The sequence below is a fragment of the Passer montanus genome, unplaced genomic scaffold (assembly GCF_014805655.1).
Source record: "Passer montanus isolate IOZ18808 unplaced genomic scaffold, ASM1480565v1 scaffold20, whole genome shotgun sequence".
Classification (NCBI taxonomy): domain Eukaryota; kingdom Metazoa; phylum Chordata; class Aves; order Passeriformes; family Passeridae; genus Passer; species Passer montanus.
The window spans coordinates 382,895-402,800 of NW_024366592.1; the positions used below are offsets into that span (position 1 = coordinate 382,895).

General features: G+C 43.6%; 1 protein-coding gene across 25 annotated transcripts in view; it reads right to left on the reverse strand.

Annotated features, from left to right (window-relative positions):
* PLEKHA5 (pleckstrin homology domain containing A5) overlaps positions 1 to 15,570 on the reverse strand; it is a 159,759-nt gene extending 144,189 nt beyond the window's left edge. For 24 of the 25 annotated variants that reach the window (XR_005627351.1, XM_039708024.1, XM_039708037.1 and 21 more), the window contains exons 1-3: positions 15,406 to 15,570; positions 15,198 to 15,274; positions 12,360 to 12,417 (exon numbers count right to left, since the gene is read on the reverse strand). Coding sequence is in view for 24 of the 25 variants with exons in the window: in XM_039708024.1 (XP_039563958.1) it covers positions 12,360 to 12,417; positions 15,198 to 15,274; positions 15,406 to 15,494 (224 nt within the window). In the remaining variant the exon portion in view is untranslated. Of the gene's footprint in view, positions 1 to 10,018; positions 11,192 to 12,359; positions 12,418 to 15,197; positions 15,275 to 15,405 lie in introns of those variants that run through there. The other variant, XM_039708031.1, reaches the window with a different exon arrangement.
* Between the last annotated feature and the right edge of the window lie 4,336 nt (positions 15,571 to 19,906).

Consider the following 19,906-nt stretch of genomic DNA (forward strand, 5'->3'; position numbering starts at 1 on the left):
CAAAAATAAAACAGCTTTGATTTTTGAAGAAAGCAAGCATTCCCTGGCCACAAGTTGTATTTTTCTGTTGTCATTTACAGTGACATTACCATGACATCTTAAGAGACCTGGAGAAATAATTGGTTTTACCATGGTGTGGCCAACAGAAAATACCAAAGAACAGCTCAACCCCTGGCTTGTCTATAAATATTCAGAGGTTATTTTCTTCTAATTTCATCAGTTAGATGGATTCTTCCCCAAACTAACAGCAGCCAGTCTTTCACAGACAACAGTCTGAAAGACAGAGAGCTAAAATATGTCAATTTACTGACAGCAGCCCTACACAGCAAAAAACCCCTCGAGTACAGTTGTTAATCTCCACTTCCCCTCCTTGTAAAACGAGAAGTTCTGGTCCCTAGCAGCACACAGATGCAAGCAATTCAAACTATCACATGGCAAATTAAAGAGCATCACTGAGCTGAAGGGATCACAGGGAGCAATTCTCCCTCAGAGGAATGGCCAGCAGGTTGTTTGAAGCACAGGAGAAAGTCATCAAGAGCAATTTGTTTTTGCTGTGCCATGTGAGTTTACCCCAGCCCATTCTTTTTCAGGCAGAAAGGGGGGAGTGAAGGAGGTGAGGGAAAACATGGAGGAATGGATAGGCTGAAGATTTTATTTGTATTTACAGCACATGAGTTGAACGTTTAAGTGTCACTGTATTAAATATGGTGCAGGTGAGGACGCAAACACATTCACCTCTTTGTCATTTTTAGAAATAAAACAAGTAATCTAATCCATCAATACACAGAGAAAAGTTTCTAAACATATCTGTTAATTACCACAGTTCTACTGAGGAGTCCCTAGTGCACACTCCTTCATGTTAGGGGAAAAAATAAGCTTAATTAAAGTTAAAAAAAATTTAAAAATCTGTAAGGCTTAATATATAAAGCAAAGTCTTGACTTTTCAACATTTAGCAGTGTATCCTGAGCAGGTTTTAATTTTGACTGAACAGCAGAAAATCCTGCTGGGTTCACTTCAGGCTGCAGGCATTTGATACTGCACTGACCTCGCAGTATTTACATTCCCCTTAGGAAAATCTGGCATGCAGTTCAACTGGGGAAGATCATGTCTAACACTCCTTGAGCTACCAGTGCTAGAAGCAAGCAGAGGAACAGTGGAAATAGTAGGGTGAACAATAAGGGCATGTATACAGAAATAAAATAAAAAGGAAGAGAAAGAGAAGGTCAAACAGCAGAAGAAAAGAACTGCAGAGACAAAGAGTTGGAGCCAGTTGTTTTTCTGATATAAATAAATCTCTATTCTTTTTTTTTCCAAACCAGTGGTGCAGAGAGGCTTTTAGACTACTAAAAAACCAAATTACTTCAGCTCAAGGAAAATAAACTGATCAGAAGACTTGAAATATTTGCCTCTGATCAAAACAATTTAACAGCTGCCAACTGCAGCTTTGTCTGCATTGCATTTGATTTTTTGTTGTGGCTGACATAGCTATGTCAAATTCGGAGAGAAAAAAACCCAAACCATAAAATCTTCCATAAACTCTGCTTTTGACCATTCCCTCTACACTCCTAATAGAGACACTTGGTGAACCCAGCTGTTAAATCAAATCCAAAACCTATTCACCTCCATTCATTACAATTCAGGTCCCTACTGCTGCAAAGAAATTAGGTAGGGATACAAGAGCCAATTTTCCACAAATTCTACTCCAATTTTTCTTAGAGCCATCTTCAAACGAATGAAACATTTTGTTTGTTCTTTACAGATTCACTCTGCCAGCAACATAATCTCCTGTATACCAGGCCTGGTGAAAGTGTGTGAGACACACAGGTTCTGAAACAGAGCCAGATTCATTTCTACACCTCCTTGAAAAAATAAATAAAAGCCTTAAGTTACCAGAACAAAATCCTGTTTACAATTGTGCAAGGCAGTTTTTCAAGGAAAATAGTAAAAGCAAGAACTCCTGTCTAAGCTAATGATCGCAATACTTGACAAAAACGATGGTACCTTCAATCTTCATTAAAAGTTTGAGAAGTCTCTGTCTGCACTAATGACTCAAAAACAGCATCACTAGAAGTCAGAAAGAAAAAAACAACTCCATTACCGAGCAGAAGACTTCATCCCCCTCTTCTTTAAGACCTGGCAATTCCAACTCCTCAGCCTGATGCAATCTTTGCTTAAATCATCGAGGGCTGTGAAACACAGCAAACCCCACTTAGAGCCTAATAGGACACCAGCACTTTAATCAAGAGACTTGAGTTGTCTGCTCATGTCTCACTCCTTTTTCAGCAACTAAATAGCAAGATTTTCAAGGAACTTACATATCTGAACTCAAAAGTGTTTTGAGGCAGCAAGCACCCAAACAAAAGATTCTAATGAACAGGATAAAACACTGGCATTTGAATTGCTGAATTTGATAGCACTTTTTGTTGTTTTGAACCGCAAAATGAGCAATCAGAGGCACCAGAAATCCCGAATTTCTTGTTAGACAGGTTTGGCACTCTCACCTGAAGCTGGATGAAAACCACAGAGTGAGCTCAACTCTGAAGCACACTGCAAAGTGTGTAGCTTAGAATGCAAGAATAAGGAGCACTTCGGGAAAAGGTTCAGATTTTTATTGTATTTTGAAAGTGAAGCAAAATGCAAGTATTCCAGGTAAGAAATTTGGGAGCGGGTGGTCTGCAGAAGAGGCATAAACAACAATGTGCTCTGTATATGTATGTGAGTGTGTATATATATATATAAGAAATAAACACTAGTGGTAACAGGAAGACCAAAAGGATAACCTTTTATTAAATTTGCATTTAAACAGATATCACTTTACCATATTACTAGGCATCACTCATCTAAATAATTCTAAAATGTCACCTTTTATGCTCTTTACTATGTACTGTGTAATATATTCAGCTAGGAAAGCAGGCAAATTTAATGGTTTTGTTGTCAGCTTATCTCCTCTTAAGAACAAAAAACTTTCCTTAAACCCTCCTCTTTGTGGCAATCACTACAGAGAAAGTTTAAATCTGGGAAACTTTTAAATTCAGTTTACAGAAAAAAACCCTTTCATTCAGTTATTGAATTGTCAGACAGGAGCTGCAGATAAAGAAATCCAAGGCTCAGTACAGAGGAAATAAAACACCTTTGGCAGCAGTGTTGGCACAATTCACACCCTGCTTCCTTCCAGCCTCATCCCCACAGCACTCCAAGGCAAGGCTGATGAAGAGACCTTGCAGATTGCAAGATTTCAGCTCAGTTTTACCTGGAGCTGAGCAAAAGGAGGGGCACAGGCAGGAGCCAAGGCTGCCTGGCAGGGATCAGGATGCTGCAGTGCCCAGGGATGGGTGTGGAAGCAGGTAAGAAACCCCAACCCAGTGTTTTTTACAGACCGCAAACTCCAAAAACATAGCCCAAGACTCCCATTGCTGAGTCTAAGTACTTAGGCTCCCAAACTCTTCCAATTCACAGAATCCACAGAATTCACAGTATGGCCAGGTTGGAAGAGACCTTCAAGATCATCAAGTCCAACCCAGCCCCAACACCTCAACTGAACCCTGGCACCCAGTGCCACATCCAGGCTTTGTTAAACACCCCCAGGGATGGTGACTCCACATCTCCCTGGGCAGCCATTCCAGAACTTTATCACTCTTTCTGTGAAAAACTTTTTCCTAATATCCAACCTGTATTTCCCTGGGTGCAGCTTGAGGCTGTGTGCTCTGGTTCTGTCAGTGCTGCCTGCAGAAAGAGCCCAGCCCCAGCTGAGCACAGGCACCTTTCAGGAGCTGAAAGGTGTAACTCATGTAATAAGGTCACCCTGAGTCTCCTTCTCTCCAGGTGAGCACCCCCAGCTCCCTCAGGGGTTCCTCTCAGGGTTTGTGTTCCCAGCCCCTCTCCAGCCTCGCTGCCTCCTCTGGATGGACTCAAGGGTCTCAAAGTCCTTCCCAAAGTGAGGGGCCAGAGCTGGACACAGCACTCCAGGTGTGACCCCACCAGTGCCAGGGGACAGAATGAGCTCCCTGCTCCTGCTGGCCATTCATTGTAGGACAATGTCCATAACCACCTCCTGTCTGACCTAGGGTAGCTTGAGTGACCTACTTATCCAAAATTCACTGTAACAGGGATATCTTTAGGTTTCAATTAAACAAGTTGAAAATTTACTGATTCAAAATCAAATTATTTTAACTCTGCTGACAAAACAAAGAAGATAGATCAATCAGCAGAAGCTGAAAGGTTATTAATTGGGAGAGAAAAAGAGTAACATTTGTGTGCTTTAACAACTGAAAATATTTCAGTGTTTCAGACCAGGTAAGCAACTGATACCCACATCAAGCAGAGAAGATCTGAGTTTGTACCACAAGAGAGATTTCAGATCAGAACAGATGATATGAATATCTAATGAGGTTTAGCTTGCATCATTCTTCTGATTAAAATTCATCCTTAAAATGAACACTTGTTCTTACGACATTGATTGCTCAAACATGTATTCTTGTTTGCAACTTTCTTTTTCAACCTTTGCTTCAAACCTTACAAAATATTTCAGCCACAGAGTTTTATAGTCATCTAGAGGATTTTCCTTTTTCATCAAAAAATACACAAGCAACTGTACAAAATGGTGTGAGCAACATCTAAAATCCACAACAAAACTCTCCCCACCACAGTCTTAGCCATGAGGAAACCAAGTTACCCTTTTAGGCATTCAAGTAAATCAGATTACAAGGTTTTCTTCTTCACTGTAAGCATTTCAGAACACCATGTGTTTATTCTTGTTGCTCACAAAATTTTATTTCAAAGAGAGATTTCTGTCCTTTTTATAAGCCAAGTTCATTGAAAAATTTTAAAGATTATACAATCACATGTTTTTACTCTTCTCAAAAATAGATTCTCAAAAATTATAAATATTATGGACATTGGTCAGCAGCTGCATAATCTGCAGGATTTAATAAAAAAAGGGAATAAAAAAACCCCAGAATGACAGAATTTTGCTAGTAGTACAGCTCAGAACAAAATCCAAAGCTGTATTTTTGCAGGATTTGTGCAATTACAGTATCCTACTTATTCAGTGAGTAGTAAACATGATAAGAGCTTCCAGGAAATACTGGAATGGAAAGATGGCATTTGAAATTGGAACTTTCACCAGGCATTTTGCTTTCAAACACCTTTTCTTACTAGGACCTCTCTTGCCTGGTCAGAAACACTGTAACATTTCCAGTTAATAAAGCACAAAATTTGTTTTTAAAGCACTTTTTCCCATTAAACACGATTTCTAATAGATTCTGGAAGAAGAAAAAGCAGGGAGCCAATTTTAAAGGTTAGGCTGCTTGGCAATATACCTTTCCTTACAAATAATTGTTCTTACTAAATCACAGTGGAGAAAGCCATGAAGAACTAAGTTTGTGGAGCCTCCTGAATATGCAGAAGTCTCTTTAATTGTTTATATAAAGCTTCAACACAATCACAGGCCACACAGCCATTCAAAATACTGTCTTAAAAGCCTTTTTTTTATCTACCCCACAGATTTCAAACAAGTATTCAATTCAAGTTTCATAGAAGCAGAAAGATGCAACTTCACAACCACACCTTCCTGTCCTGGCAGCACTGGGAAGCAGAGTTTCACTGGAGTGCCTCTGCTGTCAAGCTCCCATCCCCAAATTTCCACTTCTGATGGTGGCTCCTCATGCAGCTTCTGCAACACCACTGTCATGGAACCCCTTCACCTCAACCAAATGCAAGAGAACTGAAAGGCATGGTTATCTCACACATCCCAGAGCAAGAAAGCAAGGGAGGAGGGAGAGAGAGGAGGGGAAAGAGTCTAAATTTAGGTATTTACTTACTGAAACACAGAAAAGAACACACATCCAGGCACCACGCTGGCAGAAATCCCAGCAGTCAGGGCTGTGGAGCTTTGCTTCCAGCAAGGATTTCTTTGCCTGAAGCTCCACAGGAGCCTTCTCCCCCTCTCACAGGAGCCAGCTGAGCAGTGCTCTGCACTGCCAGCCCCAGTGTATCTCAGCTTTAATGCAAGGGTAATTCATTAGAATAAGAGCTGGGGTAACATAAACATGTGCAGGAAAAACAGGCTTGGTGCAACACCACAACAGACACCAGGTCTGATCAGCACACCAAAACTCTGTCAGACCACAGGGATTAAAAAAAAAAAAAGAAAAAAAAAGGTGGGTGCAACTCCTTTAAAGGAAAAGCAGAACATAAAAGTTACCAGGTGGAATTTGGACCTGTGGAAGTTCTAACAAACAGAAGTGGATTGTATAACAATAGAGGTGAGGTGTTTTTGGAAGTGTCCCTCAGCTCCAGCTGCTGCAGGATATGCGTTCCAAGATGGGGAGAAGAAAAAGAACCTGCACAGCACCCAGACACAACAGGAAGATGAAATACTGATATGTGCCCCAAAACCATTCTCAAGAAGGCACATTAACTATCTTTGTTTGCAAAGGGGGGAGGGTTTGGGGGAAAAAAAATGTACCACTGTATTTATTAAACACTGCAGCAACCACCTACATGAAAGTTTTGATTGATGAGAGTTTCCTTTGCTTTTTGCCATCCTTCACACGTGGTGAATACCAAAAATGAAAGACCATGGAAGGATTCACTTCACTGTAGTAAATGTAGAGCATATCCACTTTATCTGCTATTAGTACTTCATCACCAGAAGAGACCAAAGCCAGGGAAAAGATCTTTCCACTTTAAAAACAAGGTTCTAAAGGTGGAGACCAATTATTAACTTGGTCACAAACATCAAAAAAGTTTGAGTGTCTTCAATGTCCTTCTTATGGACTTCAGTATTTCATGTAACTGCTTATGTATAGGTATTTTTGTGGTTTTAAATAATTATTCATTAATTCTTACAAGTGTTGAAAAACTTGGTAATGATTTAAAAAAAAATCAGTAAGCTCCCTCATGCTTTCAAGTCTTTCTCAGTGAAACTGAAGCATTTAAGGTATTGCCCAATTTAGAAACACACTTCAGGAAAGAGACAGCTCAAAATATCAACCACAGACGTCACAGGCAAAAAGAGCCTTTAGAAGCACAGCAATTCCTAACGCTCACATTTGATATTCCACCTCTCAGACTCACTCTGAAACAGACTCCTGAGCCAGGGATAATGGGCCCTTCCAGACCTGCACTCCAGTCACACAACTTGTTTGTGCAGGGTGAACTTTTGCCACCCTTCCCTCTGGGAGAAATCCCATTAAGTTTGCTCCTAGGAAATCAGCTCCCCATTCCTTTTCCTGACTGCTCCTCTCTGCCTGGCTGTCTCTCCACTCCTTCTGCAACTGCTCCCACCCTTTCAGCCTTCTCCTGCAGCCCTGTCCTTGCACATCCAACCCCATCAGAAGCTGTTTTTTGGATGCAGTCCCACCTCTCCTCTGACCCACACCCATTTCTTCCTGTGCCTAGAATCCTTCCACCTCCACACCCAGCTCCAGCTCTGCGGTATTTTTGGTTCTTGGAAGATTTCAGTGGAAGAAAGAAGCAAATGTTCAAACGGATAATAAATGTGCAGGCACTCCCCCAGAAAAGTTCTCCTTATCTGAACAGCTCTGCTCACTACAAAAGGCACAGGGTAGCTTGTGGCTAAGTCCCAGTTCACACATACACCATTATTTAACCTACAGGTCTCACCATGTAAGAAAAAGAATTAGGTTTATTCTTCATTTTAGTAAAATAAAGGTTAGAGGTAAGGAGAAAAGAATTGAATTTCTGGGAGGAATACTGCAATTCTTAGTCTAGGAGAAAAACTGTTTCATCTGTTCGTATTTTTCTCAAATTCCATTTTTTCCTTTCAAGAAAGGGCTTTTCTGCAAACACCACTGGCTGTTGTTTGATTTTTCTGGAGAAAGTCTCAGCTGAATGGGAAAGATCTTTAGAATGCACATAAAAGACAAAGGTTCAAACAAAAGCTGAATTCTCAATGAGCACAGGTTTATTTTAGTAAACAATAGAAACTCGGAGCTGAATGAGATCTTATCCCTTTTAATCACTTAATAAATTTTTCTTGCCTTCCCAATTTTCAAGCTGCATGTCTACAATAAACAAACCTGCACTGATAAAAAGTCTCTATAAAAGCACACAAAACCTTTATTTGATGCAACAGTGAAATCACCTCGGCTTTGGCCAGGCTTTGCCAATGCCTTGGTTCAGCCAGCAACAGGCAAAAACTGTTTTGAGGAACACAGAAAAAGACAAACTTCAAGAGAAAACCCCAAAAATGGAATTTCAACCCTCTTAATTCTTTGAGTTTTTAAGCACTTTTGCAGTCAGCTTTTGTACTGCCCAAAAAGTGTCAGTCTTACAGCAAAGTTAAGAAAAATCAAATTCTAACATCCAAACAGCTTACCTAATAGTACTTCTGTAGAAACCAACCTAGGCAGAGTGATGCAAAATTCCTCAATTATCTTTGGATTGATTTTTAGAACAACCTTATGTGGCAAATTAGTAATTTAAATAATATAACCCTTGTTTGAAAAGAAAAAAAATATTCCAAAAAATGACCATATATTTAGAACTACTACAATGAGAACCAAAAATGCAAGAAAAGTAAGAAAATACCTGAATTTAGATCATTGGGTCATTTTAACCAAGGATAAGGATTTCTCAAACACATGCATAAATGCACACGCACATTTTTGTAATTTTATGGTCCTCAAACCCAGAGTTTTGGTGCCTAGAGATTATGAAGCCATCACAAAACCCTAAAAACATCAAGCTGGAAATTCTCAATGACCTTACCAGGTGAGGAGCCTGAGGCCCGTGACCAGGTGTATTTTCTCTACTGAGAAGTATCACAATGGGATTTTCCTGTGGGGTCCTTTTCCTTGGGCACTTATAAATAACATAAATAACTTAAGCTACCCATACAACCATCCAGTTTAGATGTGTTTTTGGGGAGAAAGCCTTTAACTTTTCAGGGCTCATGAGTGCACAATACACTCAGCACAAGTAACCAGCCCAGTGAAGGATCCTAAGCAGGACAAAAGAAAAATAGCAATTTTGCTGCTATTTTCAAGCCTCTGGAGTTTTGCTTCCTAATGCAGAAGATTCAATACTTAACTGAAAGTAACAAATGTTATAATTGAATGCTATCAGTCCTATAGTCAAGGGTAGGCTTTTCTGGGTAAAAGTTAGTTGTATAAATACCAAACCAAGCATTATTTCAGCAAAGTTTACTGCTAGAGCTCCCACCAAGTGCCAGTGAAGGGATGTCAGCGCACAGGTCTGATGTAAAGTAAACAAACCCAGACTCCCTCACCCTGAAAGAGACAAAACCCCTAAACAATGTAACCACTCTCCCTACAAGGTATCCTGGCATTGCACATTTTTCAACTCCAAATAGCAAACAACACCTTTTGTCATTTGGGTTTACCAGAGGTGAGCGAGGAGTATGTGGGGAAATGATTGTCATTAGCAAATATTCTACTGCTTAAAAAAACCCCAGAAAAAATAACATGCCAAAAAGGTCAAAGTCCTAGCTAGCATCAACTTACTATGACAACCAACAAAAATCACAGTATGCAACGGGAACAACTCCTTATCTGTCCCTGTTTAAGTGTATCTTTCCACTTTAAAACTAGAACAAATTCAATGCCACGGGAGAGAAAAAAAATGTGTAAAATAGTCACTGTTTGGTATTTACTTATTCTGAAACCGAGTGCACACATCCCAAGAAAAATACAGTGTCCTTTAAAAAGAATCACATTTTAGTGCAGTCTGTATACTGAGTCATTTGTTTGAAATGTCAGTGCAAGGAATGTTAAGATTTAGCTGACGATTATCTCCTCGACATTATCCCAATTTGATTATACAGTGTTTACTACATCAAAGCCAAAAAAAAGCACAGTAATAGATTCAGCAACACACCCACTTGGAACACTGAAGACCTATTATTAAAGAACCAGAAGAATAATTTTCAAAAGGTTTTTATTTTCAAACACAGTCTAGCATAAGATCTTACCATAAAGGAAGGTTGTTAAACATTTCTATTCAACCCACATATTTGAAGCCGTGCCTCAGAAGTCAGGTCAAATTATTTATGTGATCAGGAAACTTGACTGCCCTTCTTGTCTAACTCTGACTGGACACAGGAATGCACCAGACAGGTTTCAGGGGCTGAAGCACCAAAAGCATGACATTAACATTCATTTCCTTGTAACTCATATGGAACATAAACCAGTATGTTTCTTTCAGACCTAACCACAAACAAACTTTCAATATTTACAGTTTTGACATGGTTTTATTACACTGCAATTGACGTAACAAATGCTAATATTCAGCAAATCAGTACACACAAATGAGCAGGTTATGGTTAAAAATCCACACATGGGGGTGCTTGCATGGCAGAAGGTCACAGCAGCCCGTGCTGTTTGCCCCCCATGCAGAAGCCCCACAGTAGTTAAAATTCAGACAACCAGAATTATTGTAATCAACACATCACCCCGAGTTACACTGCTAGGATCAGAAGACAGTGATTATAACGTTGTCACCCTGTCTACCTTAGCTCTCACATCCTCTCCAGCACCAGCAGGGCTGAATGTGAGACAGCTTCAAAAGGAGAAGCTATCACTGGGCAGGAATTCAAATTCAGCCTGAGACTCTACACAACAAACCAGTATTTAACTGAGGATGCCAAACTGGTCAGACCATGTGAACCTTTGAGCAGGCCTGACAGCACCATCCCTGCCATCCTCCTACATCTGGCCAATCCCAGAGAAGTGTTTGTGCAACGTGTTTTCAAAGGCAGCACAACTTTTAAACACAAACTGAGCTATTTGGTGCTGGCTATCAGCAGAACAATCAGCTCCATGGGCATCCTCACAGTTATGGTAACACCTTGAACACAAGATCTTGGAAGGACAAGGGTACACAAACAACCCAGAACTCAGTAAGTCTGTCCAGAAGAGATCTACAACAGCTGTTCACACAACTTGTTTATTCCAGGAATACTCCAGTTGCTATTTTCCAGTTACTACAGCTGGCCAACACACTGCTCATAAGCTTATTCTACAAGAAAAGGTTCCATCTCAAACTCCAGAAGAATTTTTTTTCACATTGTATACACACACAAACACAGCTTTCTTTAATTCTCACTTGTCTTCATTTAACAATCTGCACAGAACTCCAAAGGTGAATTTCTCAATGGCTCCCTGTCCCCAGTCTGGTGTATTTCTGGTCAATTGCTACTCAGCACTCCTGCAACGTCAATTGCAAGACGGCAGAAAAGAACAGAAAAACAAACACGTTGTTTATCAACAATCAATCTGCCCTCCTAAGCAGCACAGCGCCTGTTCTGCTCAGATTTTTGGGAGCATTATGCTTCAATGTATGTTTTTAAATTTTGTTTAGGACAAATCAAGCACGCTCATATAAAATAAACCACAAAGCACACAGATAGCATCCACCTTCCACTGTCTGCAATGCATCTTACACAGAGCAGCAGCCTTGTGCTCAACACTGCAACACAGAAAAAACCTACCTGCAGTCTATAAACTGTCTGTAACCTTCACTCATAAAAGTTATCGCACTAATGATATCTTTAAATTAAAGACAGCAAACCAAACACTCAGTGCAGTGAGCAAAAACTCCTGAATGAATTGAGAAAAGCCTGTGAATTGTTAGACAGGAAAAATAGAAGCATGTTAACCAAATATACATAGGTGCCACTTAAAATTTTTCCAGATAGGAATGGTCTAACTATCTGGAGAGCAAAAGCTTGTAAGAAGTTTGTACAGATCCAACCAATACACCCTCTGGACTTCTATACAAGAGCTTGATTTTCACGTTTCTCTTCCAAAAAGACAATACACACAGCAAGGCTACCACAGTGAACGTGCTCCTCAAAACACACTAAAACCAGAACAAAAAAAAATAATGGAAATCAATGCTAGAAGAAGAAGGTCTGCAAAGAAAATGGCCAAATTAAACCATCAGTGTGGCTTTAAACCATGTAATTAGAGAACAGGGCTGAAATCAAGACTCTTCTCCCAGTGATAAAGTAAGATCTTGCCTTTGTGAAAGCATTTATGGCACAAGAGGGTACACACACAAATACCAAGCAAACAGACAAATTCAAGGTTTTCTTGGCTTGCAAGGACATTTGTTGCTAGATGGTTACATTCAAAGCAGAAACAGCATTTGAATTTCCATCCTCACACAGCTTTAATTAACACAAACAGTCAAGAAATTGTTTTAGCTGTGCAGAAATCAGTAAACAAAGGACTAGATACCCTGTGACAAATTTAAATCCTCTTTTGGATTTATAGCACAACACTGAATTTCAGTATGGAAAGCAATCAGAATTACAGCAACATTTAGACAAACTAATTTAAAATTATAGTATTGTGACCAACATTCAACTTACTTTACATAATATCTTGCACCTTCAAAAGTATAGGCTTCCTCCCAACCTGTGGGTAAGTCTGGAAAACAAGCAGCAAAACATTCCAATTACCTTTTGAAATGAGAAATGATGCTAGCCATGCTGGTCTACTCCCTAACACTAAGGTAGGTAAAACACTGTGATTCCTCATGTTGAAACCTTCAGTCCCAGAAACAAGGATTTCAGAATTGACTCACCAGACTGCCTAAGTGTGAATTCTGTAAGCCAAGAGAAGCTATACACCTGAAAAGCTGATTGGGGTTTCTGGTTCTCAAATAATAACAAGGATGGGTTAAGTGTGCCCCCGTTTAAGGTTCCTTCCTCTGCCCAGCAACTCAGGGTCATCACCAGATCTCCCTGCCTTGAACTTCAGCAGCATCAGCTCACCTGGCAGGCAGAGATCTGAACAAAAATCCATCTAACTGAGCTACATGCGAGTCACAAGCTCCTTAAGAGGCACCATATCAACTGCACCACAGAGCATTAGCATTGTATTAGCATAATTCCACCACTGTTGTGACTAACAAGTGCTCCTGCAGTGTTTACAACTCTGCTGCATTTTACATGAAAACCATTTTCCATGTAAATCTAGTGGAGGATGTGGGTGCATCTCTTCCTTTCTCTTACCACTCTTAAGAGTCAGGAGTCCAGGTATTAAAAAACCCCACACCACTAATGGTCAAAATTTCAGTTTCATGGTGTGATGGAAGATCTGGAGATGTTGGGCACCTCTACCCTTAAAAGTTTGCCCCCATCAATAAAAATAATGATTGATATGTAGAGCTCTCTCATTGAATTATAAAAGCAAGAACGCATTTCCTAAAGGAAAAAAAAAAAAAGGCTGAGTTATGTGGTGGTTTTTGTCCTCCTCATTACATATTTGCTCTGGCTGCTTTTTTTTGTTCACTCCCATCTTCTGCAGAACAAAAATCAAGGTGTCTTTCGATAACGTCGCGGGGCAAAGTACAGCAAACAGGAAGTCTTTCCAGCAGAAGTATTTATGGCTGCTGTAAGAACTTTGCAAAAAATACCCTTCCAGTGCTGAACAGCTCAAAGAATAAAAAGCACTTCAATCCATAATGGAGGACAAAGCTTTCCTCACCGTCTAGAACTTGCCTCACAGAATTATTTAACAGAGAGCTTTACAATAATATACATCTGCAAAAAAAGTGCCATTCAGTCAAAAATTGTTTCTTAAGAGAAGATGTATTCTGAACATATTTTGACTAGGTTCCAGAACAATGGTCTGAGCAAAGGGAGAGATAAAGCCCAGAATAATTCTGTTTGATTTATATCTGTGTATGGAGAGATTGATTAACATACACATGAATGAGGAGAACTACAGGAACAGATTTGGTTTTTAGACGCTTCGGTGTCTCACTGATGAATTATGGTCAGTGTATCAAAGATCATGCCTCAGCCTTGTGTTCAGAAACAAGTTTCATTTACCTGATGATAACTCTGCTCTGTTACACACAATACTCCAGACACTCAAAAGCAAACTGCATTTCCTTCAGAAGGCACTTAACAGCAGAAACAAATGAGACACTTGGAAAATTACTGGGAAATCATTATCAGTCAACAGGGACAGTGGGAATAGCTTAAAAAAAGAATTAATACTCAGCTAATGCCGGTGTTGAACAAGAAAAGCACTTCACACACAGCTGCCCCCATGCACACTGCTGTAGACGAAGGCCACTTTCTCAATCTGAGCGCTGAGAGCAGGAGCAAGAGGAGCCTGATAGCAATCAGTAGTTCCATTTCCCAGCATTAAATGACTTCTTACAAACAACAGAACCGTCGCTGCAAATCAAACTGCAGGGTTCTAATAGCCAGAAACCTGTGGTTTTTCAACTATTCCTAACTCAAAAACAAAAAGGAAAAAAAATAAAAAGGCTGCCCACAGTTTTCTAAAAGGCTGTTTCTGATTCCTTAATGCATAAGTATTAACCAAACATAAAAAAGCAAATAATCTGATACAGACCAATTCACTTGCAGATTATTTCCCCGCGATCATCCAAGTGCTTACACACATAAAAACAACTGCACGTATTACTACACTCCACCACCTCCCAGCGGCATATGCAGCCTGTGCGCAGCTCCAGCAGCCAAGAGTTTGGCTCCGGCTCTCCGGAGTGTCTGCTGTAAATCCTCCTCCTCCAGCACCTCCTGCTGATACTTCTCCAGAGTGGAACAAACAGCAGAAGCAAAGACTTGGAGGGAGGAGGGTGGAATCAAGTTATTTCGAATGTTTCAAGCCCCTTTTCCTCCCACCTATTCCACCTCTCCCAGTCACTTGGAAACCACACAGACTCTCAGCCTAGATGGAAGCGCAGGGAGAAAGAGGGTTTCTAGGTGACCGGCGAAACCAGCCCCTACATTTCCAGTCCACCTATCATGGTTAAATCTAGGCGCTGCTGGAAATAGAAATACGCTGAGTGCTTTCGTGCTAAACCGGGCAAGGATGCTGTGCAGGTGGACAGCCGGGGCAGCCAGCGAGGAGCACGAGAGGAACGAGGCGGTCTCTAATGGTAACTACACAGCCTCGCAGGGGTGACACAAGGCGACCGAGGGAAGGCAGAGACAGGCACACCACACAGGCACAACTCGGGGGCAGCGGGAGGAGGAACCGGCCGGCAGGCTGGGCGGCACGGCACGGCACGGCTCGCCCCGCGGCCGAACCCGCGCCAAGTGCGGGCAAAGCGCGGCCGGGACCTGCCCGGGGGCTGCGGGCACCGCGGGCCGAGCCCGGCGGCGGCTGGGGCGGCCGAGCCGGGGGCTCCGGGCTGGGCTGGGGCAGGGGTCCGGGCAGGGTCCTACCTGCGCTGCGGCGGTGCCCGGTGATCACGGCCTCGCCGGTGAGCGGGTGCAGCCAGGTCGTGCTCTTCGCCTCCTCGCTGCGGGGACGGACACACGGACCGAGTCAGGCAGGCGCAGCCCCGCCGCCCCCTGCTCCCCCCCCCTCTCCCCTCTCCCCTCTCCTCTCCTTCCCTTCCCCGCACGCCCCTCCCGGCCCGGCCCCGCTCACTTGATGAAGAAGACGCGGCCGCCCTGGCTGATCCCGTAACTCCAGCTGCCGGGCAGCGCCCGCAGCCGCTCGGCGCTCAGCTCCGCCATGGCCGAGCCGCCGCAGCCGGGGAGCGAGAGCCGGGCAGAGCCGAGGGGAGCGCGGCCGGGGGGGCGGCGCGGGCACGAGCGGAGGGAGAGAGGGAGGGAGGGAGCGGCGATGGAGGGAGCGGCGGGAGGCGGCCGGGGCCGTCCCGCGGGGACGGGGGCGGGATCCGATGTGCAGCGGCCGTGCCGGGGGCAGGGAGGGAGGGACCGAGCGAGGCGGGCGCGCCCGGCCCCGGGATCGCTCGTCCCGGCCCCGCTCGTTCGCCCCGGCCCCGCTCGCTCCGAAATGCTCGGCTCCGCCGCTGGCAGCCGCTGATCGCGTCCGTAAGGACAAAGGAAATTGAAAGTTCTGTCCTATTTCCTCCGCCGCTGAGCGCGCTCTCCTCGCGCCCTGCGCTCCGGGCGGCTTAGGAATTGCGTGTGGGAAGGGTTGGTCCTCACGGTGCGAAGGGATGGCGTGTGTTCCCTTCCATGCGAGCCCGATGTGCTGTGTGCCCCATGCCGTGCCTGGGATGCGGCGTGGATGCGCGTTTTCAGTGTTTCGGGGAGGTGGCAATAATCCAGGTACAATCCCCGGCTGCAGAAATGACTCTCTGTGCCGGCGTGTGTAGTTTAATTCACCGGAGTAACCCCATTGCATGTGCGCTTATGCACAGCCATCCACCCCTTCGATTTAAGTTACACAGGACAAATGTCAATTACTAAACCGTGATATTTCTAAGAGAACCTTGCCTTGCAAAAAACCCCACTTTCTGAATAAGCTCCCAAGCTGGAAGTCTCGCAGCATTCCTGTGTCCACAAAACATCTGTGATTCGCAGCTGACAAGCAGCTTTGTCCCCTCTCCCATTCTGAACACCTCGGGAAAAATAAAATTGGACAGACGAGCTGTTTTGTGGTTTGGTCCCCATCGTGCCATGTGGTCAAAACTTCAAATCCCTGTTGTCCCACACAAGATATTCCTGACACCAAGACCAATGAATGTGAAAAGATCTAGAGATACCTTTAAGTAACTGAATGCAAGATAAGAATCCCTCCCTGTCCAGCAATACCTTTCATTTCCACTCAGCGCTGACAGCACCTGAGATTTATGGACTGCTGGAGGAGCAGCACTCTGGGGGAAACACCAGCCATTCTGTAAACAGTTCCCTTCTCTCCCGAGAGCAAGAGCCCTTAGATGATGAGCAAAGTGAGTAATGGCTCTTCCTGCGAGGGGCTGTGGGAAGCTGCCTGGCAACAGCGAGGGGGAAATCGTGTGCATTTTGGGCTGCTGAGGTGGGAGTGGTCATGTCCTCATATTTCCCCATGCAGCCTAAGTAAAGCACAGAGCAAGTGCTCTTAATCCCCAGAGCAGTGGATACCTTCCACCAGAATCTTTTTTTTTTTTCCCTAGCAGAGAAGTGCATGCAACACAGCTTGACTTATACTGGCCTAGATCCATAAATTAGGTATTTAGGTAAAATTTAGGTGCATAAATCCTGCCCAAGCCCAGCATGTGCTTTGCCAAATGGCTTCCTTAGGCAACTAAGTTCTGGCAGTCCCTTGCTTTGCTGCCTTTTTCTGCTTTGCTTGTGCTTAGAATTGCTGTCATCTTGGTAAAACCAGGACCATGGTGCTTAAAATATGCCCAAACCTGGCTGAAATCTCTGGCAATTCATTATTGCCCCAAATGCCATTTAGGCTGGATAAATTGGCCCTGTTCAGGCCACACCTAAGAAAGACTTACAAGTTTTGTTTCTGAATAATTCACAGCAAACAGGCTGGCAGCAGAGTCATCACCACGAGCACTACAGGGAACACGTTCAGCCTCAAGGATGAAGGGTGTTCAAAACCATGCCACTCTATTCCCAGGAAGATGCTTTATTGCTCCAAGCCATGAGCTGTTCTGAAGCTGAGACTATTCTATGAGTATATTGAAGGTGCTCCTCCTCCCCCTCACATGATTTTGCAAATATAATTATTGGGCTGTAGGGTGGTGGCATGACTTGCTGGGCTCATGAATAGGAAGCTCAGCCAGGGAGTGATGGAAGACCTTGGTTCTGTTTCACTCAGGGACATTTGGTTCAGGGGTTCAAGTGCTTTATGTTAAGTAGCCATCAAATAAAATGTATTTGCAGATGCTCACCCTGCCAGGTGCTGTGCACCCTGAACTCCCAGTGGTTTCTGGGAGCCCGAAGTTTTACCATTTTTTGGAACAAAGGTTATGAAGGAAACCACATGTGCATCATTTGTGCAGGCTGGTGCTGGCAGTTTTTCTTTCTGAAGGCTGCTCTGTGTTCCACAGTTAAAACTTTTGCTTCAAAATTGGTCTAAAAGTTTGATCAAAACAAATCACACATGGAGTGTTTTGCAAGGTTCACTAATGGTATATATTTTCTACAGTCAGATAAGTGCATGAATGCTCTTAAAAGAGGGACTCAGGAACAACATTTAGGAAAAAAAAAGGGTTTATCACTAAGGGGAGTAAAACTCTTCTTTGAAAGGAGTTTATATCACCATAAAAACCGCATGCATAATTCAAGACACTACATATTGTACCTTTCACATCATTCTTTTTTACTATAAAAATGAACTAATGATTCCAAGTGTGAAACTGGTCAGTGTGGCTTACAAAGCTCAGAGAAAGCCATCACAGTGCTCCCACCTGGCCGATGAGTTGGTTTTGTTTTCCCAGAAGAGCTGAAGGCAGGCTGCTGGGGTGGTGACCACCACTGGCACAGCTGTTCTCTGCTCTCTGCAGGCATGGCCTGATTTATCTGCTGCACTCATGGGAAGAGGATGTGGGGCAGGGTTAATCTGAGAGACAGAGCCCTCCCATCAGGACATTGGTCCCCCACCACTGGGAGCTTGGGATGAGGTAAAAACCCAGCTCCACTGAGATTTTTCGTGGGAAAAAATTCAGTTTCTCCATACTGACCCAAGCTTCTTTCCTTCCTCTTTCACCTCCACATGACAGAACCTTTCCTAGCAAGTCCCTCAGGGCCAGGGAGTACTAAGGGAGAAGTAAGACCATTGATGTTTTAGGAAAATAATTTTGGCTCAATAATGTATTCATAATCAAAATACTTAAAATTCCTGGGGCAAAGGAACCCTGCCCACAAAACAATGAGTCCCTTTAAATGAGATTAATTAAAAACAGCGTTGAGAGAACAGTCATTGAATAAGACTCGGAGAATTCCATCCACACCTCTCCCAACAGGTTTGGGGTGACAACAAACATGATGAGCCAGGAGAAAAGGGCTCTGACAAAGCCTCTGAAGCAGGGAGTGGACTGCACTCAGAGAATCACAGAACATCCAGAGCTGGAAGAGATCCACAAGGGTCATCAGAGTCCAACTCCTGGCCTTGCACAGAGTGCCTGAGGGAGTTTTCCAAACCTTTCTTCAGCTCTGTCAGGCTTCGTGCTGTGACCACTTCTGTGGGGAGCCTGTTCCAGTGCCCAGCCATCCTGCAGGTGGAACACCTTTTCCTGATATCCAACCTAACCCTCCCCTGATGCAACTGCAGGCCATTCCCTTGGGTCCTGCCACTGCTCATGGGAGTGAGGAGATCAGTGCCTGCTCCTCCTCTTCCCCTTATGAGGATGTTGTGACTGCACTGGGGTCTCCCCTCAGTCTCTTCTCCAGGCTGAACAGACCCAGTGCCCTCAGCCACTCCTCACACGGCTTCCCCTCGATGCCCTTCACTCTCCTCGTGCCCTCCTTTGGACACTCTCAATGTCTTTTTTACATGGTGGCACCCAGAACTGCCCCCAGCACTCGAGGTGAGGCTGCCCCAGCCCCGAGCAGAGGGGACAATCCCCTCCCTTGCCTGGTGATGCTGTGCCTGATGCCCCCAGGACAGGGATGTCCCTCCTGGCTGCCAGGGCACTGCTGCCTCGTGTCCAGCTTGCCCTCCACCAGCACCCCCAGGTCCCTTTCCATGGCACTGCTCTGCAGTTATCTGTTGGTAGGTATTTATTTACTATTAGATATTTATCTGTTGTTAGATATTTACTATTGTTAGTTATTTACTATTGTTAGATACTTGTCTGTTATTAAATACCTATTATTAGTAGATGTTTAGGATAGAGACTCAACAAGGTAAAGGCCTTGTCAAGCCTCTGAAGGGGGGAAATGATGCCTTAAGTTGTAGCTCTCATATTTTTCAGGTTCTGTGCTGCCTTGGTGTGTAGCTTTGAGCTTCATAGTTAATGTTAGTAGGTTCTCTTCACAGCTTAGTTAGGCAAAACAATTCTTTTCCAGCTTGAGAACCAAGGACAATTACAAGCTTCAGGCCCACAAAGCATAAACAACAGTGAATTGAAGAGAGAAAAACAAGCAGGATGGGACTGCAGGGGCTGCAGCTGGGGTTGGACACTGAACTGCAATGTGCACATGGAGCAGAGCTGAGCCCAGGGAGAGACCCCGGCAGCGCT